The following is a 27,317-nucleotide window of genomic DNA, read 5'->3' as shown; positions in this document are numbered from 1 at the left end:
CCGTCAATTAGTTATTATTAATATTTTTAATGGTGTAAGATGAAATTTAATAGTGTAGGATTAATTATTTTTCTTTTGATGGTTAAGTACTAGCCAAATTTCAATAAAAGTGTCGACTCTCTAGACTTATCCATAAAAAATACATTTAATTTAAATACTAATTTTTTTTTTACCAAAGATATGAGACTCGAATCCGCAACTTCTTAATTTAGTATATGGAGACTATGCCATTTAAGCTATTACTCATTAGCTAAATACTAATTTTATTTATAATATAATTTAGAGTGGATGATATATTTTTTTTAATTTGAGTTAATTCGATCTAATTTTAAACAATTTAAATTGAATTTGATTTACGATTTTATAAATTAAAAATTAAATATATATAACAAATTTTAATATTAAATTTTAAATAACTGATACAAATCTCAATAATATCTTAAAAAATTAATAATAAAAATAAAATTATAAGTTAGTTAAAATAAATAAATAAATAATATTTTAAATATAAAATATGTATTGAATAATAATAATAATACATAAATAATATAAAAATATATAATAAATTATACATATTATAAATATAATTATAAATATAATAATAAAATAATAATATTATATCATATTGTGCAGCTTGAATTTGATTGGTTACGAAGATAAATTTAAAATATATTTCGATTTAACAGTTTATAAAAAAATAAATTTAATTAAATTTAAATTAATACAATTTTAATCGATTTTTAGTTTAAATTTGATTAGATGAGTGGATTTTACCCGAAACGAATTTTTTTAACGATCGATTAATCGGTTTAGATAAGATCTATTTATTTTTTTTATCCTATTATCTATTTTGATTACGTTTTAAGTTTATTAAAAAATTAATATATTTAGATAATCTATCGTCTGTATATGTTGATATTATTTAAATACATTAATTTTTTAATAAATTTAAAAATAGAGAAATTAAATTTATTTTAAAATTGAAGAAGGATCGTACTGGTGTAATGGTGTTTATCCTAATAGTTGATTTGATCTTCGTACGAATGAAATTCCAAATTTGTTCTTTGTACTGTAAACATTATTAATTATTTCATGATTTGAGATCTTATCCGATCCGTTGTTACTATGAGATAATGTGAGTTCATTATAAATTAAGAGATAATATTACTTACAAATTGGGTTTTTTTTTATATATTATATGTTGTATTGGTGTAAATGATTATTTAATTTATTAAAAAATATTTTGAGTATTTACTTAACATTTTATATATCGTTTTATTAGTTTAATTTTTCCAGAAAAATAAATTTATCTTGGTACAAATTATTGCGTATTTTTTAATATACAAAAATAAAAACAAAATACAATTTATCAAATAATTATAGTTCAAATGACATAATCAGATTCAACATCTCATCTTTAAGTTAAAAAAAAAAATACAGTTCTCTTCGTTCTTAAGCAACATCTTTTTAGTGGAAACAAATTTATCCAAAAAATTTATTCTGCAAATCAAAATTATTTTCATTTAAAAAATTTATGAAAAAACATGATAATAAAAATTATAATCATAAAAAATTAATAAAAATAATAAAATAAGTTATATATTTTTTAATATTTTAATATTTTTTTTGTTAAAATAAATATAAAATATACTAATTCAATATTACTAGACATAATATTTTTATTTATATTTTATCTATTAAAAATAATTTTATATCTTTTTGTATTTCTATCTCTGTAAACAAAGATAGCTTATGCCAAGAAGCAATAGCTCAAATGACACAGTCTTTCCATACTCAATTAAGAGGTTGCAGGGATTCGAGTCTCCATATCTTCGGTTAAAAAAAAAACAAAAAAACAAAGATAGCTTATAATGTGAGGTCTATATTTATTGTATATGATTATTTCTTTGATGAAAATGAAGAAAAACAAGTTCATAATCAATGAACAGCACATTATGTGTGGCAAGTAATAGAAGAACATGTATCAACTAACATTGGCGCATTGCAATGTGTTTTTTCTTGCACTGTTGTTATGACGAAGCCTCTTCATGTATCCATATCCATATGCATATGCAACTTAAGGAGACCCCTACCCTACTTTATGGAACTTGCAATGTGTACCTTAATGTATGACGTCAGCAATGTTGTTGTTACCATGTGGGATGTGGCCTTTAATTATTTGCACCTTCATTACTTACTATGGATTATTATATTCTTCTCTTTTCTATCAAAAGGAACCAATAACTTGTATTTGTGAACCAACTTTCATATTTCATACTTTATGTCAAATGGTTTTTGTGATGATGCATTATTGATGAAGCCAACACATCTTTTCTTAGCTTAGATAGGAGTAACAGTGTTTCAAAATAATCAAGCCTAGATGAATAATTCTTTTTATACGTGTCATTAAATTATTTATTTTAATTTTTTTAAGCTAATAAGAGTCAAATTGTACATGCCAATGAGTTATAGTTCAAATGACATAGATTACCTATAATCAATTAAGAGGTTGTGGGTTCGAGTCTTTTATCTTTCCAACAAATTTGCCAAGAAGTAATAGCTCAAATGGCATAGTCTCCCCATACTCAATTAAAAGGTTGCAGGTTCGAATCTCCATATCTTTGTTAAAAAAAAAAAAAAAGTCAAATTGTACACTTTTTTCATAGAAGTTTGGATAATATATATCATAAAATTATTTACCTACAAAATTAATTTACTTAATATTATTAAAAAGTATAATTTAAATATTTATAAAAATATTTATATATTATTTATTAAAATAAAAAATTAATTTTAATATACTGGCAGTATAAATAATTTTATACGATTATTTAAATAGATTCATAATAAGTTTAGACATCTTTTTAAATAAAATGAATTTAAAAGTTAGTTATTTTTTATTGTTGTGTTAACACATGAATAATTGTCTACATAAAATTCTGTTATGCTAATCGTATATGGAAATTAAAATCCGTAAATTAATAGTAAAAATTGATTTTAGTATTAATTCATATCATATTCTTATTATTTTCTTTAAAATAATCATATCTAAATATTTTTTATTTGCATATGATCACATAATATAATAATTTAAATAAATTAATTACTTTCATAAAAATATTTTTATATAAAAATGATACCATAACGTATTAAATAATTTAATAAAATATATTTAATAAAATATATTAAGCTATTTAATTATTTACACTAGTAGAAATTCAGCTGCATTTAATTTTATGGCTAATTGATAGTTAAAAATCATTAAATAACAATTTAGTTAAATCTATCAAATTATTTAATAATTTTTAGGTTAAATTACACAGTTAGTCCCTACACTTTCAGTGAAATTACAAATTGGTCCCTATACTTTAAAAGTTTGTAATTGGATCTCTAAAGAGAATTAAAATTTGTAATTTAGTCCCTGCCGGTCAAAAAGTGTTGATTTAACAGAATATTCTCAGAATATGCTGAAAATATTCTGTTAAAATAAAGAATATACTAAGAATATTCTGTTAAATCAAACACTTTTTGAACGACGGGGACTAAATTACAAATTTTAATTATCTTTAGGAACCCAATTACAAACTTTTAAAGTATAGGGACCAATTTACAATTTCACTGAAAGTATAGAGACCAACTGTGTAATTTAACCTAATTTTTAATTATCAACTTCAAATAAAATTCACTGAATCTGACGTGAGTTTCTATTCGGCGAACTTGCTTAAATGTAAAAAAAAAAATCGTATTTAAAGAATTAAAGTTTAAAAATGATGTTTGAGAAAATAATAATTTTTTTTATTTTATTATAGAAAAAAAAAAATCCTTGATTCATTTCACACGAAGATGCGATCCTTAAAGGAACCACCTTTGAACAAATCCTATGGGAAAGATGCAAATGGTAGATGTGATTGCGAAGCACTACCCTATATATAGGAGAACAGTGTCCACGTTGGCACATTCATCTGTCAAAGATTTTGTTGGCAGCAAAAGTTGACATTTCTCTGTCTATTGTCTAACACACGCTTGGAACAATCGGAGATATATATATGCCTTTATGTGTGTTTGTGATAACTACATTTGCATAAACCAACCTTCAAATTTGTCAAACATGTTACATTCAATGAATCAGATTCAACTACCAATACTTGTGTCAAAAACAATAGTAGAGTTTAAATCTAATTAAGACTTTATGCATACCATCATCAAGTCATGTTATTGTTAGATTAATTATAGTAATTTAATAGATAGATAGAAAAAGGTAGTTTAACAATTAGAGATAAATGATGAATACTTAGAAGATATTTTTGTTGTAGCCTAATGTGGCTTGGCTTCTATGAAAATTTTTGTTCTTTCTTTAGGAATGTTGGGGGTCAAATTTTTTTTGCTTTTATGTGTAATAATTATTTATCTCCTTTTTCGTAATTATAGGTTTTGAACAAAATATTATGACATTATAGCATGAAAATTTCATTACTTTTATTTCTAATTATATGGAATCTAATTAAACCCTTAAATTCTAATTATACTAAAAGAGATATGTAATATTTTTTCTTTGAAAAATATATATGTCATTGTCATCTATTTAAACTCTCTTTTTTATTTTAGAAAGATCAAATTAATTTCATATTTAATTTTCTCACCAATAAATTATTGTAAAATAATATTATTGAGACTAAAGTGAAGACTCACATATAGTTGTCTATACGTGAAGTTGATAGTTGAGAATTGTTAGACAGTAATTTAGTCAAACTTCTCAAATCATCTAACGATTTTTAAATATTAACTTCACTACGAAGACAATCAGCATGTGAGTTTCTACATGAGACTAATATCATAAACTAAATTAATAATATAAAAAATCTTGGTGAAAATTTAAGGTGCGTTTGATTTACGTTTTTATTTTCTATTTTCATGTTTAGTGTTTTCTGTTTTTAGATTTTGTGAAGAAAAGAATAAAACAGGAGGTGAAAATAAAAAATAGAATTTTATTATTTTTATTATTTATTTATTTTTTTCACAAAATCCAGCAAACAGAAATAGAAAGTTTTTTTCATAAAATCCAGAAAATAAAAATGCGAATCAAATGCATCTTATTTTAGTCGCAAAAAAAAATTCATCTTATTTTTTGTAGGAAATTTTTTTTTTATGGGTAGTGCCACCAACTCTTTCAAACAGAAGAGAGAGGCCCAATAGAATCGGGTCGGGCAAAAATATAAAAATGAAAACCCGGAACGAAGCAAAAACCCTAATTTCATATCTGAGGCGCAGATTCTCCATCCTCTCTTGCGAGAAATTCGGAGCTGAGGTTAGCATTGTCTGTGCTTCGAACTTCAGCCATGGCAACTTCAAGGACCGTCAAGGATGTTTCGCCTCATGAATTCGTCAAGGCTTATGCCTCCCACCTCAAGCGTTCTGGAAAGGTTCGATTTTTCCACCTTAATCATCACTATTCTCTATCTGGATTTCTCTGATTTCACAAGTTCCTTCATTTCAATGCTCAAGTTCATTTGGGGCTTCGTAGTTCGTCTTGCTTTAGGTTATGTTATATGTCTCTATTGTTTGGGTTATTTTGATGATGTGAGGTTGGAGTGTTCTTAGGTTTTGTTTTCATTTTTGTTCAAAATATATGGTAATGAATAGTCTTAATGTGGATAAGTAGAAATTAAGCAAGCTCTTGCTTTGGATTTAGTTGAAGTTCAACGAGGTCATCTATGTGGAAGAAAATTTGGATGAAGTAGAGAGTGACAACTTGTTGGTCTTTAATGGCTTTGGTCTCACACTCTAGAGCACATAATGATAGCTGCTAATGCTTCTGTTTCTGTTTCAGTATTTGGTCAAAGTATTTCAGTTATAATGCTGCCAAGAGATAGCAATGAACTCTCTCTGTATTTAATTGAATGAAATGTTGTCCAGTACTTCCATTCCTTTTTATTTGTTACTGAAAATTTGGTGCTTCTTTGAGTCAATGTAGAAATTTGTATGTAGAATGTAATAAAATTTCAGTGATGGATTAGGGGAATGAAGTTTGTACATGCTAATTTATTGACTCTTTAATTGCTAAACAGATGGAGTTGCCTGAGTGGACAGACATTGTGAAAACTGCAAAGTTTAAGGAATTGGCTCCTTATGATCCTGACTGGTATTATATTAGAGCTGGTGAGTTTATTCTTTTAACTATTAGGGTGGAACTTTGTTGTACATTAACATGGTTGCATACTCTCTATATGATTCATTCTGTTGGTAAATGTTAAGGTTTGCTGTTAAGACTGATGGGATTCTGTAATTGTTGTAGCCTCCATGGCAAGGAAGGTTTATCTGAGAGGTGGCCTTGGTGTTGGTGCTTTTAGGAGGATCTATGGTGGAAGCAAGAGAAATGGAAGCCGTCCCCCGCATTTTTGCAAGAGCAGTGGCGGTATAGCCAGGCACATTCTGCAACAGTTGCAAAAAGTGAACATTATTGAGCTCGATACAAAGGGGTAAGGCTTTAATGAAAGTTATGAACCCCGTAAATCCCAAAACATTAAACAAAAAAGTTCCATTACCTAATATAATATCTATGGCATAAACTTGATGTTGTTTCTATGGGTTGTAGGGGAAGAAGATTGACTTCTAATGGTCGTAGGGATCTCGATCAAGTTGCCGGCCGCATTGTGATTGCTCCTTGATTGGTTTTTACTGAGAACTAAAGCTGCATTTGCATGTGCTCATAGGAATCAAATTTGGTTATTATTAGTAGATGGCATTAAGGAAAATATTAAGTTGAACAGCTTTATTTGCTGAGCGTTTTGCAATTTGTATCTTTTATTTCAAAGTTTATCCTTTTACATTAGTTTGGAGTTTTTGTTTAGTAAGATTTTGATTTGAATTATCAATACATTATCATTTTCAACGTTTTTAATGGTATGGAATAGTTGGGAACGTTAGTGATGCTTCCCCTCATATTGAGAGCCTATTTTTCACCAGAGAAACAATCTATTTGCTCTTTCGAAAGAAGCATGCAGCATGAAAATCCGAGAGCCTCAGACAAACAATTCACTTTATCTTCACATTCTAGCGTCTTCATTCTATTTCAAGACCAGATATTTAGATGTATGGTAATAATAATAAAATTTGTGACGTTATAAAATTTTAGTTCAAATAAATTATTTTTGATTATTTTGGACTTAGCAATTAAATAATGTATTTTCCTTTGTTTTGAAATGATATTCTATTACATGTACATTTTGCTGGTTTAGCAAAGAGAGGTAAATAAACGGCAACCTCATGACATTGAGAATCTAAAGGACAACCCGATTTTCTCTTCACCAAAGTTCTTCAATTCAATGTATAATGAAATCGTTATCATCCAGAGGAATTCATGTAAAGTTAGGCACAATTTAGTCTAAGGGACCATGGGTTTAGTGTCTATTGTCTAATATCTTTTGTGTGTCTAGTAATGGTTATGAAAAATTGTGTCTTAAGGAACCATGAGTTTAGGATCTAGTATACTAGAGTTCAATTTGATGTATTAGTAGATCACCATCATCTAGACAAATTCAAGTAATGTTAGGCACAAATTTGGTTTCAAGGGACTATAAATCTCTCTCTAGTCTCTACTAGAATTGATAATAAATTAAAATACACTAAGCAAAAACGAAAACAAACAATAAAAGATCATAATTTTGACTCTTGATATGAACTAACGATTTCTGTAATTTTCGTATTTTTTTTATAATTACATAATTTAGTGTAAAAAATTATGATATTAATGCAAAATTAGCTAGATAAATGTTATTCTCCATCATGCGATAACTGCTATCCTTTATATTGTTACAAAATATATTTAACATGACAAATTTACAGAAAACTTGAAATTTTAAATGTTATTAGATTCATTATATTATTACTTTAGTCTCTCTTTCTGTATATTATCTTTTTCAAGTATATATAATAAAAATATGAGAAAGATTTGGTTAGCAATCTTTTTTTTTTTCTCTTTAAAATATTATTCATTATGTATAATCTATAAAATATATTGTTATTTGTAAGACTTAAACTTAAAATCCTTTACATAGAATATAAGAGTTTTACTATCTTGATTAACCTCACATTATTATTATAACACGTTTAAATTATAAAAAAAAGGATTAACAAGTACTTTAGAGCACCTATTAATACACACTAAGTAGATAATAGATGGAACCCAAAACAATAAACAGACATTGGCTTTATTGTTTACCATCCGAGTCCCCAAAGCATGAAAGAATGCAGAGTATAATCGAATATCATTTGAGAAGTATCAATTACAGTACATGTCAGAAAAATCTGGTAAAGGATGTCTTAGTATTTGATGAGAGCCACTAGCAGGTACCGTCCATATAATCCACCAGCAAGTCCTGGACCATGCCTCTATCTGGCATCTTCCCTGCGGCACCATATATCGGTGCTAGGCCTCCACTTATAGGACCAGGATTTTCCTTCACCTTAAATTGGACAAAGAAACATTGAATGGTTGGCGAAACAGAAAATACAAAGTAAATACAGACAATTGCTCTGAATTAAGCTAATTGTCACATCAACTGTCTCAACTACAACCACCCTGCTAGTGACCCGGAAAAACACTATCGCAAATTGCATGCATGACGTAATTTGCGATCCAATCATAGTAACTATGATACCATGCATGGCAGAATTAGTGATCCAATATTCCAATCAGAATAACTATGATACCAAATCAAGTAAAAAAACTTACAGTTTCAACGGATTCCTTCAAATCAGTGAGGAAGTCTTCAACAACTGGCACATGCTGCAGTGTCACGCAGATATGGATGCTGACGGAAAACCAGAATGCAAAAGAGTAAATATCTTCAGTTCCTTAAAAAGATGAGCCATAATAATCTATCAAGTTGTATAATCATGAAATGTGTAGAAATAATTCTAATACTAGCTCAGTGAGCTAGCTCCCCCATCCCAGTCCAACCTGTTGGGTCTCTGCAAAGCATTCAAATGCCACCCTTTGGATGTCATCAAATCATTGACTTCAAATATGTCCAGGACATTAGATCCAAAAGCCACAATGGTCATGTCGGGTCTTCCAACAACATACAACTCAGAAATTTCTTCTATGCTGCACATGGCAAAACAATTACTTTGAAAATTTTTTGTAAGGTGAAGGCAAAACGCCATAGATGGATCAAGGAACATAGTATATGTACCCTTTCTGTATTCTTTTTGTTGCTTCCATAATTGTTTTCGTGTTTTCCAAGTAACCTGTAGAACAAAATGACCATTGATTTGCCATATACCATGAATTAAGAACTAGAACAGGCAGAAAAGGAAAGCAAATCATTGGAAGGCCACTGAGATAGGCAGTTACCTTCTTTCCCTAGAGATATCATTGCTGCCCATGCCCCTGCAATTAGACCCCCAGGCCTGCTTCCAGCTATGGTTGGAGACACATACAACCCACCACTCCACTCGGTAACTGTGAAAATGTAGAATTTGGAAATTAATTTTTAAAACCAAAAGAACTAATCCTAATAACGAACAAAGCAATGCAAACAGATGCATCACTCTCCATTGTCTAAAACTTAGGCTAGCTCTTATTTTATCTCAGCACCTATATTGTTTCCTCTTCTTTTCAGGTTGCTCGTTCTGGGAAGTTTTCAATTACTTGAATATAGAGCACTAGTAAGCTTCCCATATTATAATATTGTTTAAGCAGGATCATACATTTACTAGCACACACACGTGGGTATTTCTATGCACAGTGTACACTCTACAGTATAAATAATTTCAAGACACAATATTTGTCAGAAAGAAATGGTAGACTTACCCGCAACAAATTGATGCTGCAGAACCCAGATGGCAGAAAGAAAATAAGTACATTAGTAATCAGCTGCAAATGGGTCAACAAACAATATTCCAATAACAGGAAGAGAAATTGCAGAGAACTTAATCCATAAAATAGAAGGAACAAAATAAAGGTGATAAGGGGAATATAAATGGAAGAGAACTGGGTTGTAATAAAAAGAATTTGTCATTTCGTTATAGAACATGGAATCTGACAAGAAAAAAGATTACAATAGGGTCACAAGCTATTCTGCAAAACAAAACAAATCCTGATTCAACAAGATATTCTGTAGGTGCTTCAAAAATGCTGGAAAAAGTTAAGTGCAAACATATTCAGTAACCAATGTTTGGATGCAAGTGTAAACTTTTCAAAAAAGGAATTGCATCACCTGTCACTACCCTAATACTTTATGACCAGGCCAATGACTTACCTTTCTGATTTCATGGTCTCTATACAGGACTATACTTGTTCCTTTGGGAGCTAAACCATATTTATGCACGTCCACTGATATTGAAGATACTCCTTTAACAGAAAAATCAAAAGGTGGTATAGGGTACCTAGGTAGAAAAAAGTTACAAATTACTTAAACTTATATCAACAACCTCAGAGCTATCAATCATTCCAATACAACAGTCCAATTTCTCCCATTTTGCATGGTTTGTGTCATTCCATATGCAGCATGCTTAATATAAAATCAATTGTGAAAACATTATAGATAGACCCTAGTTTGCAAACAAAAAGATGAAAACAATACTCTGCCAGTTACATAATGGCAAGACATGCTGATACAAGAAATTGGGTTTGTGCATTTGTGATATTGTCAAGTAATTCTTGGAAAGCTTCTCAGTATGAGAAAATGGAATTATTGTCAACTAGAGAAGAAAAAACCCCACAGTGGCAGATTTGGATCCAAAGGGCAGGTTTAAAATTTAGAATAGAACCTTAACAGTAACATAGTAAGAACCAAAGGTGATCGTATACTGACAGCAGCGCTGAAAGAATATTTATTGAAATAAGCTATGCTATGCATACCCAAGCTCACGGGCAAAAGGCAATACAAAGCCACCCAGGCAAAGGTCTACATGGAGACAAATACCAAAGCTTGATGCCAACTGACCAAGTTCCTACAAAAGAAAGTTTCACATTATCAACGTTGTGAAATTCACCAATAAAGTTGAAGTTATGTTCACTTTTCAGCAATTAGATCAAAATTAAATAGTAACAAAGAACTTACTTCAATAGGGTCAATTATTCCATGAGGAAACCCTGGAGCGGATCCAACAATCTGTATTATCATATGAATGTCAGTTGCACTTAATAGCAAGAATACAAGTTATCTGAAGTTTGCATACAGTGGAACCTCCAGTCAAGAATGCAAGAACTTTGAATCTTTGTAATGGAATTAGCACCAGAAGCATAGAAGAATAACTTTGCATACCAAGATGGTATTTTTGTTAATATGGCGTCGAATTGCTTTTACATCCGCTTGGAAGTCTTTGTTAACTGGAACACGCCATAGTTTGATATTGAAATACTGTGCAGCCTTGTCATATGCTGAGTGTGCAGACACAGGAATTATCCTACAATTGAAAGGAAAATTAATTTAGGAAGATAAAAAAGATGGAGATTCACCAAAAGTCTAGTAATGAACATGATACATTTCAGGTCTTGTAATTCCTTTCTTAGATTTCATATAATCACGAGATGATTTGACCGCTAATAATATACTTTCAGTCCCTCCTGATGTCATATTGCCACATACTTGTCCTCCAGAACTTTTTTCCTGACTTCCAAGAAGTGCTGCAGTCATTGCAACCACTTCTGCCTCAAAGCGTCCAACACTCTGGAATACATCCAAATGCAAGGGATTGGTATGTGCAAACCTGAAAGATGCATTAGACTCAGAAATATATAGATAATATGGTTTTTAAACACTCAAGTGACAATCTCGCCAGCAAAGGTTCAAGTTTATGTATATAAAATCAAGAAGGCATAACAGTATGATAGTTTCGAATATTTTAAATTTCCAACAATGAGAAAGCTTACAAGTCGTAAATCCCAAGGAAGACTATTAAAGAAGCCAAATCAGAGCCTGATAATAAAAATCAATAGTCGGAGACTGAAAAGAAAATGAACTCAGGTTCTCTGAACAAGGTATGCTGAAATTTTAAATATATTCAAAACCACTGAAATATGCCTAAATCCATCTACAGGTAACTTAAGAAGCTTGAATATCATATTTGGCAATCAATATATATCAAAATCATTGACATGAACAAAAAAGTACTGCTGAAAGACTTCCATGTTACTAACATTGAGCATGCTTCATTTATCAGAGAAAAATGTCCATCAATTTCACTTCCACCAATGTAGCTGCAAGAAACAAATAAATGGAAAAGAATCTATATGTAAGTACAATCATATGGACCAATAACAAAATGGATACCAAGCAAAAATAATCAGACATTAACATCTAACGTTACCAAAATTACTAACATACACTGTACCAGAGCATTTGCCTTGCCAAGCCACATCTTTTCTTTTCTCCTCTTTCATTTTCTCAAGTACTAAAGTGCCTAGTCCTGTGCTTGGCAACTCTGTTCTCCAACCTTCTCTTTTAGATTTACCATCAGACTGCATTTTATCCACAACCTGCACCCAAAATGACCAGATAAACAACAAAATAAATCACAATCCATGTTTCATGACTCAAAGAAAGCAGCAAAATGTACACCACATTGTTGACAAATAAAGAAAGAGCAACATGTGTAACCCCAATTGCTAAAATGGCATTCCCAATCTTATTTGATACTCAGGTTAACAAATTACTCAGTAATCATCTTGTGCTTATGGAAGAGATTGAATCTTTCCGTGTCTGGATTTGACAAATATCCTCAGTCGACTAACCTAGCTGATCTCTCAACCAACTGGCAGTCAGGAATTCATGAATAAATTTTTATTGCAATTTTTTACTCTATATTTTGTTCATAAATTTCTTCCACCCCTGTTTTTCCTCTCACCCAAAAAACTGAAAGCAAAAAATTTAGTGGGGACCTATATCTGTAAAACCCATCCCTGATTTTTTTACTTATTCCTTCTTTTTAAAAAAAAAAAAAAAAACGCACAAGTTTCAACTTTCAAGTACATACGATGGAAAACTAGCGACATGCACTGACTCGCTCATTCATCCGTCACTGTCAATAATTAAAAACCGCAAAGAAAAAAAAACAAAAAAAACTGCATAACATCAAGTCTCGATGTTACCTACCGTTATTCATTTTTAATATACAAAAATAGATAACACAACAATCTGATGGGGACTCGTAACCAAAACGGCATAGACATACTCCCGCAAGGAAGAAACTCCCCATCTCAGAACATTTGCAACTTCAAAACCACTGAATTGGTGAACTAACCCAATCACTAATATTAAGGATTCAACTCAGTACACTCTAATTCTCTAATCATAACAAACAAACAAAAATGGCCAAAAATCACAGCTCAAATGCCAAATCACAACCAAAAGAAATGAATGGCTCAACGTGAACTAGACACTAATCCAGGAAACAAACACGTAACTTGCATAATTGATTGCCACACCAATCACAATGAAAAAAGAAAAAATCAGAGTTCAATTCAAGTTTAAATGTCAATCCAGCAAAATTACACTAGACCTGACCTTCTGCTTTTCTCTATCAATGTAACTCTTCACTCCAGGGATCAATCTGCCAATCCAAAACACAGATCACAGATCAGAAGAAGTCAAATTTTTGCAAATTATTATTACTATATTAATCAATATTGAGCTGATTTCTTTTATTTATTTATTTTTTCTCAGCTGATTAAATAATAAAAAATATACATAGAACTAAAATGTAGCTACAGTTTTTGGTTTACTTGACAGAGCTCATAAGAAACCCTAGGAGCGAAGCTTTGAGGCCTCTTTCATGGATGAGATTGAAAAATGAGCGAAGCAAGTGTGCGAGGATGAGAGAGAAGAGAGGAGCGAGAAGCAGAAGAAGAGGTTCGTATTGTGAGAGGAACGAGTTCGCTGAAGCTCTGAAGCTATTGAAATGAAAGCTCAGAGAAGATAACGAAGAAGAATAATCCATTGGAGTTTTTTCTTGTTTTCTTTTGTGAATTTTGTGTGTAAGAGACGAAGGAATATAAGTCTTCAGTCTTTTGATCCGTAATTTGTATTTTCGGGTAATGATGAAGACGGAAAGAAAAAATGGATTGGTTGGTATTTTTCTTTGTCTCTTTGCGTTGCGTGGCGTGGAAGAAAGTGATTAAAAATGCATTAAGCTTTGCGGTAGCGTGGACCGTGGAGTCTCTTGTTCGATGTAATTGGGCTTTTGATTTGGGCCTTCCTATCCAATAATTCGAAGCAAGTTGTGGGCTTTGATTTCATTGGACCCCCTTCCCCACCCTCGAAAAACGGAGTAATTCGTTCAAGGTTTTAAATTTTAGGTTATGGTTATGTTTAAAATTATTTAAATTTCATGGAAGGATAATGTATGATTTTAAAAAAATAAAAAATTGAATTTGAATTGAATTAAACCAAATTTTAGAAGAGATAAGTATAATTTATCTATCAAGAAAACAATGATAAAGACTCAAAACAAATATTTATCTAACCTAAAATAAAAAATCGCGATATTTTTCAACACAAGATAAAAGTTGCTTATAAACGAATAAACTATTAATTCTTTTTAATCGAAAGGGGAATATACTTATTTATTTATTTATTATTAATTTATTATTCTCAGCTTAAGTGAGAAAACTAGGGTGGAATGAAGAATAAGGAGTAGCAACCAAACCAGAGAGAGAGAGAGACTCAAGGGTTCGTCCTTCGTTCTCGTTTTTCAAATCAAAGCAAAACTCACGAATTCCCAATTTTGTAACTACTCTGCTACCCGCGAAGAAGAAGAAGAACCCTCGTTTTCTCGTTCCGTCACTAACAAATCACAATCGCACAAATCTCCGAACCCTCAAAACGCCTGCGTTTCACGCTAAATGCTTCGCCACACACTCATCCTCCGATAGTTGCTGCTTTGCTGAGTATCACTCTCTTCCATGGCTCTTCCACTCGGCAAGCTCACGATCCTCCTTGGTGCAGGTTCACACTCGTCTCCTCTGATTCCTTCTTCTGTTTTATTAATTTTTAATATTAAGTGTTTAGCTTCGATTTTGTTTTTTTCTCACCGTGTTTTTCGCATCTATGTTTAATGTTTATCGTAATTTAGCTGCGTTTATGGTGATGATATCTGAAACCGGAGTTGGTTTGATTGGTAGGGTTGTGTTACTGTGAAATTACCTTTCTGACCTCGGGGAAATCCGCTTGTGTGTATTGTAGGTCTTGTTGGTTCGGTCCTCGCAAAGGAGGGGGGTCTTCCTGATATCTCTAGTGTTGTCTCCGGTGCTTACAAGGTTAGTTTTACGGTTGTGATGCCGGTTTCACATTTTGTTTTGGTGCATTTAAGCATTTGATGAATGATGTAATTATGCGTATGATTTTGCTCGTTGTAGAAAATTGATAGATGAATAAGATTGTGGTGTATATTTATCTTATTTTTACTTTTATTTATCTTATGTTTTTCAACAATGTGGCCCAGAAATTGTTCATGTTTTGTGTATATGATGCAGTTTCATGTTTATTTTGCACTCCAGGTTTTTTGGAAGCTAGGTAAAAGTGATGAGTCTGCTCCAGCTGGTAAAAAGCCACATAATGATGCTTTGATTGCTCAGGTTATCTTTCTGTTGTCTTTTCAATTTTCAATGATTTGATAATATTGATCGTGAACAGCATTTGGTATCATTAACTATAGTCTACAAGGTTACTACATTTAATGAATCTTATACTAAATGGAAATATGTATTTGTTCTAGTTATGACCATGAGAGAAACACACTGGCAAACTTGTCTATTCAATATGGTCTGAGCTTTGCATGTTGTGCTTGTTAATTGTTGGAATGTTTGTATCCTGTGGGACTGTTTGCCACTATTATGATCTTAACCTTTTGTTGTATGTTTCATTAGCAATAAGATTTATCTTATAAGATGTTATTCTAGCATTTTTACATAAAGGGGAGGACGGGATGTAATCTTGTTTCATTTATAACTTAAAACATCAAAATCCTTATGCCCAATATGTACTATCTGGTAAAGGGCGGATGGGTGTGATAGGCACTACTTAAGAAGCTATTTATAGTCTCTAGCTATTGGCTGAATGTTTTTCTCTCACATTCACAGAATTGAATAAAAACATCACCATGTTTCACAGTTTATATACAAGCTACAAAGAGTTAAAGTATAGTTAAAAAAGATTGATATTTTCCCCTGTTGACGATTTGAATGGCTAAAAGAAATGGTGATTTTGTAATTATATATTCAATATCAGGGTAATTGACAATGTTCATTAATCCTTTACATAAACAGGTTAACAGCCTTCGGCAGGAACTACAACTCCTTGCTAGAGATAGATCAATCACAATTGTAAATGCAAGTGGAACAGGTTCTAGTTATCTACTTCCTCTTACACATTTTGGGGTCCTTTTGTTATTTTACAATTTACATTATTTTCTAACTTTTGCAATACACAGGTGGGAAGAAATATGTCACAGTGGTAGTTATTGTTGTGGCAGGATATGGCTATATTTGGTGGAAGGTAATGTGTTTTTTCTTGTGATTTATTTATTTATTTAATTTTTATAAAACACAAGAAATTACATCAACCTAAAACTGGGAGAGGAAACACATACTAGAAAACAACTCTAGAGTTAAAAACTAAGAAAATGAAATTGTGGGATGTGGAGGATTTGTCTTTCTAGACGTACACATTCCTTGAAAGCCAAATCCTCCATTTCTGTGAATTGTTGATTCTATTGTTTTGTTTGAGTAGTTTTTACTGTGATTTTTGGTTGAGTCATGCTGATGCTTGCTATCAATATTTTCCATGTCATTTTGAGCATAATAATTTGCATTATTTCCAATTAAATGATGTTTAGTTGTCTGGGCTGTACAAGTGATAGATCTTGAAACTTTAGTCTATGGGAGTAAAATCCATACACCACAAATTTTTTATACCTAAAGGGGGAGCTGAAGAAATTTAATGGATAGTAGTACTGTTTCTAACTACTTGTGTCGCTACATGTAAGCCTGTCCCTGTCTGTTATATACTATTCTAGAAACGGATGATCATTGACCTTATTATAGTTTTTCAAAATATTGCTTAACTTTTTTATGGTTTAAATGTCAAACACTGTACTCTAAAGATAAAAGAAACAGAAGTTAATCTTCGTCTCTTCATTCCTATCTCCACATATGTTCTCCTAGTTGATGTTCGGTATGGTGGCTTGGTTATGTTTGCACTTTGCAGGGATGGAAACTTCCTGATTTGATGTTTGCGACAAGGCGTGGTTTATCTGATGCTTGCACATCTATTGGTAATCAGATGGGGAAGCTATATGAATCAGTTGAGGTACTTTTTATTGTTTGGTCTTCTTATTTTTGTCAAAGCCCGAGCAGTTGCAGTTAGTATTGTATATTTATATATGTATAGTTGCATACATGTCTTTGATGACTATAATAGATTCTTTTATGAGTGTAATTGCTGTTGATCGTTAATGATGTTTACTCATAATCAATTTGATTTTTTCTCATTACAAAATGATATTCTTTCTTGATTACTATCAAGCTATTGTGTATTAATATAATTTTTGTAACTATTTTTCTTATAATTTTAATTGCATAACATGCATTCGTTGTTTTTCTCATAATTACTATGGTTATATCCTGTAATTCAAATAAAATAATTTTTGAAAATAGCACTAATAATGATCACTGCTATACTAGTCGTAGTGATAGTTTTGGCTTTTGTGTTATGCTCAATTTATGTTTTGGCTTTCCATGAAAAGACTTAGGAATGGATGTTTGGTTATATGCAATGGTTTCAGGATGCCAAAAAGAAGTTATCTGCTAGAATCAACCGTCTGGATAAAAGTTTAGATGAATGTGCTTCCCTTACTGAAACTACCAGGGAGGAGGTGAGTAAAGAGTTCGCAATTTTTTCTTTTCTGTTTTTTCCTTGCTGTTTAATAATGTTTTCTTCTATTGTAGATCTCGGTAATTCAACAGGAAGCAGATACAATAAGCGGAGATTTCAAGTCTGTGCGAGTTGCAGTCCATGTCCTGGTAAATCAATTGCAAGTTAATGTTATTTCCTTTAGTTTTAATGTTGGATTTTGAAACTAACCATAATTTCTTGCTTCTCAGGAATCAAAAATCAAAGAAATAGAAAAGAAGCAGGTATAATCAATTAAATTCAATTCATTGTCTACTGTTTGGATAAAAATTGTTTTTGTTTGTGGGGAGTGATATTATTTAGACTCATGGTTTACTGTTTTTATCTGCCTAGGTGGCCACAACTGAAGGAGTATATAGGTTATGCAATATTTCTACAGAGATTCAGGCAAGAACATGAACTGAACTTCCGTTTGAATAGATTTCTTTTATTTGTCTAGACTTAAAAGCCTAATTCTCAAGTGTGCCTTGTTTTATTATTTTAATTATCTTCTTTCCATTTAATTGTTATATTAATAATAACTATTTTTTTTCCTTTTCTCAAACAAATAACCTCCTTTTTTTTGGTAATTATATAGGCATCTTTAATCAATTCTCCCAAGCCTGCAAGTGAGCTACCACCAGTTTCCCCTTCTTCTAGGGTAACCACTTTCTCTCCACGTTTATTGATGACTGCAATTATGCCCTATTTGAAAGTAGTAGTATCATGCATTTGGAGTTTGACAATAAATCATTAGGAATTTCAGCTCCTAGTTTAACAATATTTAGCCCAATTTTTTCTTTAGAACTTATTCTATTGTTAACTTTGTAATCCTATTTATACAGGCTACGCTGCCGGGTCCTTCAAGGCTATCTCTTGAGCCACCATCTGCTACACCATTGTCAAGGGTAATATATCTACCTTAATTGCGATTGGGAAATCAATTTGAAGCATATTGTTAAGTATCTAAGCAAAGTGGTGAATGAAACTTTAAAAGCAAGAAGTCAGTATCAATTTGATCTATGTCCTTAATTGGAAGTACCAAGGAGTTCTAAATGAATAATAATTTAACTTAATAGTCCAAATTAAGGGTGGGGCTTAGTAGTTAGTGCTATAATTTGTTTATTCATTCCTTTTACTCCTCATTAACATTTAACACTTCATGCCCCCTTTCTTTTTCCCTACCTCATCAAAACATATGGTAAAGGATATATGCACCTTTTAGGGTGGTGCTTTGCTTTTTAGGGAAGTTTTTACTGCAACCTCCCATTGCATGCTTGATTATTTGTTCCGACTATCTCTTTTTTCAACAGAATGGATCTATGCCTCCGGCTTTGTCAATTGATCCTCCTTCTCCATCGAATTCTGCTGGATCTTACCAGGTTTGCACTTTTCTTACTAATCGTGACAAGCCTCCTTTAGAGAAGTTTGGCTGTGTGCCAAAATGATTAATCTCCATTTTTTGTTTGAAATTTTAGAAAATTGTTGGTTGCCTATCTGCTTGTGGTTACGCACGGTTGACAGAGTTGTTTGTGCCTCATTGTTAGCTGAGATAAAATATTTTCATGAACTGTTAATCCATTTGCATTTCTACTGATGTGCTTCATTTGCATTTAAAAAAGGGAGAAAAAAAGAAAAAAAAAAAAAAGGGGGGGGGGGGTGATTCTCTTTCTTTTGCTTGAAATTATCATCCTATTTTATTTTTCGATCTGTTTTCTTGAATTTTGCTGCCTGTGTGTTGCTCCTTGGTCTCATATTTAAGCTCCTCTGTCTGTCTTTTCAGGAGGATGCTGAGATTTCAGAGGAGACGAATTACACAAATAATCGCACAAATTCAAACATAATTCCTCCTAAAGATGTTCAAACCCACAGTTCCAGTTCTGGCTTGTTTGGGAAGTTTACCGGCTATGCACCGTCGTTTCTGACCAGAACACGCAGTGCAACAGATTCAGTTGTACAGCAAATCCGCTCGAGTAGTTAACAAAAACAGGCCTGTTTTTGTTTTTTAAGTGACATCAATTATAAGTTGTGCCCAAGCCAGTCTTGAATAGAAATGACTGGGCAGTGAATTTTTGTAGAGCTGCTGTTCCATTCAGCTTCATGAGGATTAAACTTCAAAGACTATTAGTTTGTTCCATATTGAACTGTTAAATCCGAAAAGAGGTTTAAAAAAGAAGAAAGGGAAAAGTCTATTGAATTGTTTTGTTCACTTTAGTTTTGAATAAAGTACAAAATCTATAGAACTTTAGTTTAATTGTCGGGCCATTCTTATGCCCTTGTATATGGTATTCATGGTTCCTTAGCTACTATATTCAATAAGACCTCGATTTTAATTATGAAAGTGTTTGTCTATAGATAGTTAACAGTATGAGTACGATTTACGAATCAACCAAAGATTATCTAAGTCTGAACTAATAGTTTTTTATTCTCGAGAATTACCTTTTTCTATGGAAGCACTTTTTTGGTATGAAAAACTATTGGGGCACCCGAGTTTACTATCTTAACTAGATTAACAGGTGTAGAAATATAGATTACTGTGTTTTAATTCGTTCGATGAAGGGCAGGGGGCAAGTAATTGTTAAAATTAATGCTTAGTGGCACTACTCAAAATACACGCACCTGAACAAAGTTCTATAACATCAATTACATGTTTTAAAATACACATATAAAATAACGTAAATTGTAATTAAAAATTTAAAATATTTACAATTTAGACAGAGTCTACATTTGTAATGACTCTACTTCACCTAATCTACATTTCTATGTCCATTTTTCTCATAACTTTTGTAGAGTACTCTTGGTTATTGCAACTAAAAACTTGCAAAGATTGTTACCACGGGAGGTTCATCATCATCAGATAAAGGTGCAGCACTATCATCACATTTCAGGTATGATGTTTTTCTGAGCTTTAGAGGCTACACAAGACTCAAATTCACAGACACACTCTATCATGCTTTGATCAACAAAAGAATCGACACCTTCGAAGGTTCTCTTCTTGAAGCCATTGAAAGATCAATGATGTCAATTCTGATACTTTGTCATAAGTATCCAACTTCGCAATGGTGCCTTGATGAACTGATCAAGATCATGGAGTGTTCGGAAAACGGAAGAAAGCCACCGGTGTTACCAGTCTATTTCAATGTGGCAAAATCAGACGTGCAGTTTCAGCTTAATGAATACGGAAAAGCCATGGCTGCGCATGAAGAAAAAGGCAGATAAAATCACAAGTTGGAAGCATGGAGCTCAGCTTTGTCTGAAGTAGGCAAGATTTATGGTCAACGCTGGGATCACAATAAAATATAAGTATTTATTTTGTCTTAAAATAATATTATTTAGAAACGTAATTATCTTATTTTAACATTTGTTAAAAATTTATTTATGAGTATATACTCATTTTGGTCCTCAAAGAATTTCAAACCAGACATTTTAGTCCCCAACTAAAATTAATTACTCGATTGGTCCCTAACAATTAATTCCGTCAGTCAATTAGGTCCTTGGCTCCATCAACTCTAACAGAAGACAAAATGGTTCCTGAAAACTCTAACATGGGACAAAATGATCCCTGACAACTCTAACAGGGGGCAAAATGATCCTTGACCCCTTTATTCGAAAACGACATTATTCTTCCCCAATGTTTATCATATATCGCATAACCCTATTTATACTCTCCTTCTTCACCTTCACATTCTTCTTTTCCATCTTTTCTTTCCTCCTTTTTAGCTTCAAGATTAAGCCATGATGTAATTGTCACACGTGTCGCACCTACCTCAACATGTCATGGACCACACACTTCCTAAATCTTTGTGACTGGTACATCCACCTTCTATGCACTTCACTTACCAAAAGCATCCACTTTCATGTCTTTGATAACATCACCTCCAACCCCGACAACGTCCACGACATCCTTAAGACCAAGTTCCACAACTACTCCAAGGGCACGGCTTTCTCCACTCTTCGGCAAGCAATATAGATTGTTGGATATTAGAACATCATGAGAAGATTCTCCTTCGACATCATATGCAAATTCTCATTTGAAATAGACACCGAGTGCTTCTTTCCTTCTTTCCTAGAGTCCAAGTTGGCAGACAGTTTCGACCTCGCATCCAAGCTATTACAACGAGCAATGTCGCCGTTGCCGCTCATATGAAAACTAAAGCGATTACTGAACATTGGTTCGGAGAAGAAGCTGAAGGAAGTGATCGGAGTGGTGGAGAATGTGGTCATGGAGATGTTAGGGCAGAGGAGGAGGGAGATGGCAACAGCGACGACGAGTCTTAACAAATCAGACTTGCTGTCTAGATTCATGGGATCCATCGAAGACGACAACTAGTTGAGGGATATAGGCATTAGTTTTCTGAATATAAATTGATTGAGAATAAGTTGAGAATTTTTTTTCTTGTGAACATTAAATTTATAGAGTGTGCATTGTGTAGTTTGAAGTTATAGTGTTAGACTGTTAGTGTTATGCGAGATATGATGAAAATTGGGAGAGAACAGTGTCGTTTTCGAACAGAGAAAATCAAGGACCATTTTGTCCCCTGTTAGAGTTGTCAGGGACTATTTTGTCCTCCGTTAGAATTAAGGGAGTAAAAGACCTAAGTGACTGACGGAGTTAATTGTTAGGGGACCAATCGAGTAATTAATTTTAGTTGAGGACTAAAATGTCCAATATGAAATTCTTTGAGGACCAAAATGGATATATAGTCTTTATTTATTTAACATATATGTTAAAAAAGTGACTAAAATCTTTGAAAAGATTAATCTGTACTTATATAAATTTTGAAAATCTTAAAAATAATTAAAATATATTAAAGACTAAAGAATTTAATTAAAAATTAGTTGAAAACAAATTTGAACGATTACTCCAAAAAATAATGTAAGAAATTAGCTATTGCCAAACACCTATTACTTTATCACTTATTCCAAGTTTAAAAAAAAAAACATTTAATATAATTATTAGAGGACTCTCCAAGTCAATCCACGAGAGCTAAGCAGCTTCTTCACAGCAAATAAAGAACGCATAAAGAAAGCAATGCTTATAATAAGTCATAACCATTAAATATTGTATGTTTTTAACTTTTTATACATAATGTAAGTGCAAATTCCAATTAAAATATTTAGAATTAGCAACTACAAAGAAACTTGCTCCGCGTTTATTTGGTTGTTACTTCGTTGATCACCTAATCTCCGTTTCTATATACATTGCTCTTTCTTTTGTTGACTCTTGTCATTATTATTCCAACTACGATTAAGCCTAGCATTATCGCAAATTACCATGGCAGCTTCATATTTCAAGTATGATGTTTTTCTGAGCTTCAGAGGCCACACAAGACGCGAATTCACAGACGCACTCTATCATGCTTTGGTCAACAAAAGAATCGAGACTTTCAGAGATAGCGAGAATCTCAGAATAGGTGAGGAACTGGAAGGTGCTCTTCTAGAAGCAATTGAAAGATCAAGGATGTCAATTCTTATACTGTGTGATGAGTATCCAACTTCCAAGTGGTGCCTTGATGAACTCGTCAAGATCATGGAGTGTTCCGGCAACGGAACAAAGCGACCGGTGTTACCGGTCTATTTCCGTGTGGCAAAATCAGATGTGCAGTTTCAGAAAAATAAGTATGAAACAGCCATGGCTGCTCATCAAGCAAAAGGAAGAAACAACCACAAGTTGGAAGCATGGAAGTCAGCGTTGTCTGAAGTAGGCAAGATTTATGGTCAACTTTGTGATCAGAAAACGTGAGTAGTTAATTAGTTATTTACTTTGTACACAAAGCTTTTTAAATGTTTATACATGCTTTTGAGTTCTGATTTTCAATTGTATATGATCATCAATGTTTGATATACTGTAATTACCTAAATTTATACGAATTTCTTTTAAAGTAACATAAAAATATTTATCAATAGACTAAAACTAAATGTTAGATCTTTATTTTTAAGAGTTTAGTTAAAAGTATTTCTTACAGAATTACTTATTTTGATGTTCAAGGTACTAAATTTTGGTTTAACCCAATTTTACTGAGTTTATGAGATCTGAGTTAATAATGAGTTTAGAAGGGAATAAAAAAGAAAACTTCTGTTTTTCAATGCATTAATAATCTATTTAATATATATATATATATATATATATATATATATTAAAACATTCTACTTCCATAAGTGCTTATTTAAGTTCTCTGTTAGCGAGACAGCAATTTTTTTAATTATGTTTTGATCTTTGTTAATTCCGTTGTAAAATCATCTCAATTATTTTTCTGTGATACTCTTGCTTAATAGTAGTATATATATTTGTATAAAAGAAGAAAAAATTAAAATAAAAAGAAAATGTGTATGTATGTTTGATGCAGAGCATGGGGTGAGGCTATTGACAACATTGTTGAAGAGGTCACAAAAAGACTTCCTCCTTTGCCTCTGTATATCGACCGTCCACTTGGATGTGATTCTGAACTTGAGGAGGCAAAATCACTTCTAGAGATTGGTTCTCATGCTACCTGTTTCATGCTGGGAATTCATGGAGATGGTGATGAAATAAACAAATTTGTTGCGGAGCTCTATAACAAGATTAGGCCTCACTTTGTAACTGCAAGTTTTCTTTCCAATATCAGTGAGAAAACAAACGAAAGTGGTGGTGGCCTAGAACATCTACAAGAAACTCTTCTTTCTGAGATGGGAGAGGAGGTCAGGACTAAGATTGGAAGCACATTCAAAGGATCCTCTGAAATTAAACAAAGACTAGGCCAAAAAAGAGTTCTTCTGGTTTTGGATGATGTTGATAATATACAACAACTGGATTCACTAGCTAGAAGAATGGATTGGTTTGGTCCTGGTAGTAGGATCATTATAACAACAAGATATGAAGATGTGCTAGATGATCATATTTTGAACAATTGTGTTGAGGTTAAGAAATATTGCATCGCTGAAGGAAGTAGTTCTACTGTGAAGGAAGAAAATGTAGTGGGATTGGAGAAAGATTTTGAAATTGTGATTAATCAACTCAAGGAAGAAGATTCTCCTGGGAATGTTGTTTCCATTGTTGGCATGGGTGGGTTAGGCAAGACCACCCTTGCTCGAAAGATCTACAATAGCGATGAGGTGAAGATGTTATTCCCTTGCCGTGCATGGGCAACTGTTTCCAAGGATTACAGTGGAAAGGAAGTTTTTAAGAGCCTTTTCAAGTGTCTGAAGCCGTCTGCATCTAAATTTGAAGATTCAAGTAGTGAAGAGGAGCTAAAGCAGAAGGTGAAGAAATGTCTGGAAGGAAAAAAGTACTTGGTAGTCCTTGATGATGTTTGGGACAGTAAAGCATGGCGCACTATAAAGAATTGTTTCCCAGAAAACAACAATGGTGGCATGATACTAGTAACTACTCGTAATGATCAGGTGGCTTATGTTTCAGAGTCAAAGAAACCTCATCACAAGCTTTCCTTTATGGATAAAGAAAGAAGTTGGGAACTGTTTCACAAGGAGGTTTTCTGCAGAAGAAATTGTCCTCCTGAGCTAGAATCTATTGGCAGATCAATTGTTGAAACTTGCAAGGGTTTACCAAGATAACGTGTAATGAATCATGTAGGATCCTATGCCAGTATAGTAACATGTAATGAATCATGCACTTGTTCGTTGTTCATTTATCAAGATGTTGAACATGTGTGGCCAGATCATATTCCAGAAGATTGCCAAGTTAATGTGCTATATTTTCCAGAATCGTTCACAAAAATAAATAGAACAGTAACAGATGAGTATTTGAAGGGGTTGGTCAAAAGCCTCAGGTTCTTGAAAACGGGCTTTTCTGAATCAAATGACTTATGTAAATTTCAGAGTTTAGAAACATGTGATATGACCTATGTTATCAATGGCCTAAGTATTGGGGGCTTCAAGAAACTGAGACATCTTCGTAGTGAATTTGGCGTGAGTTTATCAGCAGATGAAGTTGGAGTAAATGATAAAATGCAGAATCTCCAAACCTTAGGTTATGTGTCTGCCGATTCACAACTAGGGAGCTTACTTGACAATGGTTGCTTTCCCAACTTGAGAAAACTGGGTTTAAAAATAGATTCAACAGAAGAAAACTTGAGGAGACTGCACTGCCTAAGCAATCTACGTAAGCTGGTACTTATGTTTGAAGAATGTCGGACTCCATTAGATAGAATTGCATTTCCTTCAAATCTGATCAAGATTACCTTGTCAGGTTTTAAGGATTTGAAATCCAAAGATATGAATACATTGGGACAAATTCCCAACCTTCAAATTTTGAAAGTGAGATATGGAAATTGTGAGGAAGAAACTCTTAATTGTGGTACTGCTGGGAGCTTTCTGCGGCTTCAAGTGTTTATCATGGACGGTGTGAATATCACACGTCTGTCATCAGAAGAAGGTGCGATGCCTCGTCTTCGCCGTGCGGTCTTCTATAACTGCCATGACTTGAAGGAGGTTACTAAACAAATGCGTTCCTTGGGTAGAAACTTGGAGTTTATAGACTATGATGATTATCGGACGGGTGATTACATTTAATGAGTTATTTATAAAAATTAATAAATTAACAAGTATAATTATTTGTGTTATATACGTGATAAGATTAAAATTATAATTTTAAATTGTTTTTTTTAAATTAAGTTGAATTATAATAATTTGATTAATAAAAAAATAACGTTATTTATTGTTTGTTTTTTTTAATTTAGTGTTAATTGGATTAACTCTAAAATAGTTATTAATCGATTTTAATAATTTACTTTTTTTTATAAATCAGACATATATACTGATGAATATGATCATAAATAATATAGTAATAGTTAAATTCACTAATAAATGTATTGGTTATTATCACACTATAAAATAAATTAAATATAAAGGCTATTAGCACTTATAAATCTATAAAATCGTATTGTCTTTGATTCACGTGCAAGGGTTTACTTATCAAATAAACTTAAAATATGAACAAAAAATATTTATAATAATTACATTATTAATCTGAAATATAAAATGAGAAAAAAAGTGATATATATATATATATATATCCAAAAAAAATAAACTTAAAAATCATAAAAAGAAAGAAATTTTATATTAAAAAATATAAAAATAATATATTCAAAAAGAATAGTCGTAATTTATAAATTGAGCCAACAATTTAAATTTTTCTAAAACTAATTTAATCAAATACCAATATTAGAAATAAATTACTTAAATAATATTTAATCTATTCTAGTCCTTAGACACGTATAGATTAGAGTCATTCTCGTAACGATAACGAACTGAAATAACGTCGTAAGTTCGAACAATTAGAATTCGTGCAAATTCAGACCATTCCTTTGTTCTTTGAAAACCTTCTGTATCCCTGATAGAGTTAAATCGAAATTTCTTTTATGAATAAAGAGTTACGGAGATGGCTTTGATGTGTTGGAGACTAAAATCCAGAAGTCACTATTTATA

General features: G+C 32.0%; 5 protein-coding genes across 7 annotated transcripts; 4 read left to right on the top strand and 1 right to left on the bottom strand.

Annotated features, from left to right (window-relative positions):
- Nucleotides 1-5,175: 5,175 nt before the first annotated feature.
- Nucleotides 5,176-6,898, top strand: LOC112798120 (small ribosomal subunit protein eS19z). Its single transcript, XM_025841300.3, has 4 exons — nt 5,176-5,420; nt 6,066-6,156; nt 6,293-6,476; nt 6,593-6,898. The coding sequence occupies exons 1-4, from the start codon at nt 5,337-5,339 to the stop codon at nt 6,663-6,665; spliced, it is 432 nt and encodes a 143-aa protein (XP_025697085.1). The 5' UTR covers nt 5,176-5,336; the 3' UTR covers nt 6,666-6,898.
- Nucleotides 6,899-8,178: 1,280 nt separating this feature from the next.
- Nucleotides 8,179-14,134, bottom strand: LOC112798119 (sphingosine-1-phosphate lyase-like). 3 transcript variants are annotated; one of them, XM_025841299.3, is made up of 15 exons: nt 13,730-14,105; nt 13,512-13,557; nt 12,340-12,484; nt 12,146-12,205; nt 11,491-11,715; nt 11,271-11,412; nt 11,067-11,117; nt 10,865-10,956; nt 10,263-10,389; nt 9,815-9,830; nt 9,356-9,463; nt 9,195-9,249; nt 8,960-9,106; nt 8,732-8,810; nt 8,179-8,462 (listed from the first exon to the last, which is right to left on the bottom strand). In XM_025841299.3, the coding sequence occupies exons 3-15, from the start codon at nt 12,345-12,347 to the stop codon at nt 8,340-8,342; spliced, it is 1,233 nt and encodes a 410-aa protein (XP_025697084.1). In that variant the 5' UTR covers nt 12,348-12,484; nt 13,512-13,557; nt 13,730-14,105; the 3' UTR covers nt 8,179-8,339. The 3 variants fall into 3 exon arrangements, with proteins under 3 accessions (XP_025697084.1, XP_025697082.1, XP_072071716.1); XM_025841297.3 differs by having other exon boundaries at nt 12,333-12,484; nt 13,730-14,101; XM_072215615.1 differs by lacking the exon at nt 9,815-9,830 and having other exon boundaries at nt 10,247-10,389; nt 12,333-12,484; nt 13,730-14,134.
- Nucleotides 14,135-14,442: 308 nt separating this feature from the next.
- On the top strand, nt 14,443-20,235 carry LOC112798118 (uncharacterized). The gene is made up of 14 exons (XM_025841296.3): nt 14,443-14,951; nt 15,189-15,262; nt 15,503-15,580; nt 16,271-16,346; nt 16,435-16,499; nt 17,211-17,312; nt 17,788-17,877; nt 17,951-18,025; nt 18,107-18,139; nt 18,249-18,302; nt 18,493-18,555; nt 18,740-18,802; nt 19,208-19,276; nt 19,678-20,235. Exons 1-14 carry the CDS (start codon nt 14,909-14,911, stop codon nt 19,873-19,875), a joined length of 1,083 nt encoding a protein of 360 aa, XP_025697081.1. The 5' UTR covers nt 14,443-14,908; the 3' UTR covers nt 19,876-20,235.
- A 212-nt stretch (nt 20,236-20,447) lies between these two features.
- Nucleotides 20,448-21,113, top strand: LOC112795472 (TMV resistance protein N-like). Its single transcript, XM_025837402.1, has 2 exons — nt 20,448-20,465; nt 20,721-21,113. Exons 1-2 carry the CDS (start codon nt 20,448-20,450, stop codon nt 21,111-21,113), a joined length of 411 nt encoding a protein of 136 aa, XP_025693187.1.
- Nucleotides 21,114-22,874: 1,761 nt separating this feature from the next.
- LOC112798117 (TMV resistance protein N-like) lies at nt 22,875-26,499 on the top strand. Its single transcript, XM_025841295.3, has 2 exons — nt 22,875-23,633; nt 24,242-26,499. Exons 1-2 carry the CDS (start codon nt 23,170-23,172, stop codon nt 25,443-25,445), a joined length of 1,668 nt encoding a protein of 555 aa, XP_025697080.1. The 5' UTR covers nt 22,875-23,169; the 3' UTR covers nt 25,446-26,499.
- The last annotated feature ends 818 nt before the right edge of the window (nt 26,500-27,317 follow it).

Source organism: Arachis hypogaea, chromosome 14 (genome assembly GCF_003086295.3).
Source record: "Arachis hypogaea cultivar Tifrunner chromosome 14, arahy.Tifrunner.gnm2.J5K5, whole genome shotgun sequence".
Classification (NCBI taxonomy): Eukaryota; Viridiplantae; Streptophyta; class Magnoliopsida; order Fabales; family Fabaceae; genus Arachis; species Arachis hypogaea.
Note: the sequence above shows the minus strand (reverse complement) of the source record. Positions and strands in the feature narration are given on the sequence as shown.

Coding starts and splice junctions, on each gene's coding strand:
- LOC112798120 (XM_025841300.3), top strand. CDS start 5,337: ATGGCAACTTCAAGGACCGTCAAGGATGTTTCGCCTCATGAATTCGTC. Junction 5,421..6,065: donor ACCTCAAGCGTTCTGGAAAG/GTTCGATTTTTC, acceptor ATTGCTAAACAG/ATGGAGTTGCCTGAGTGGAC. Junction 6,477..6,592: donor ATTGAGCTCGATACAAAGGG/GTAAGGCTTTAA, acceptor TATGGGTTGTAG/GGGAAGAAGATTGACTTCTA.
- LOC112798119 (XM_072215615.1), bottom strand. CDS start 13,944: ATGGATTATTCTTCTTCGTTATCTTCTCTGAGCTTTCATTTCAATAGC. Junction 12,206..12,332: donor GGCAAATGCTCTGGTACAGT/GTATGTTAGTAA, acceptor TGTTTCTTGCAG/CTACATTGGTGGAAGTGAAA. Junction 8,811..8,959: donor GCTTTGCAGAGACCCAACAG/GTTGGACTGGGA, acceptor GTTTTCCGTCAG/CATCCATATCTGCGTGACAC.
- LOC112798118 (XM_025841296.3), top strand. CDS start 14,909: ATGGCTCTTCCACTCGGCAAGCTCACGATCCTCCTTGGTGCAG. Junction 15,263..15,502: donor TTGTCTCCGGTGCTTACAAG/GTTAGTTTTACG, acceptor TTTGCACTCCAG/GTTTTTTGGAAGCTAGGTAA. Junction 18,140..18,248: donor AAGAAATAGAAAAGAAGCAG/GTATAATCAATT, acceptor TTATCTGCCTAG/GTGGCCACAACTGAAGGAGT.
- LOC112798117 (XM_025841295.3), top strand. CDS start 23,170: ATGGCAGCTTCATATTTCAAGTATGATGTTTTTCTGAGCTTCAGAGGC. Junction 23,634..24,241: donor CAACTTTGTGATCAGAAAAC/GTGAGTAGTTAA, acceptor TGTTTGATGCAG/AGCATGGGGTGAGGCTATTG.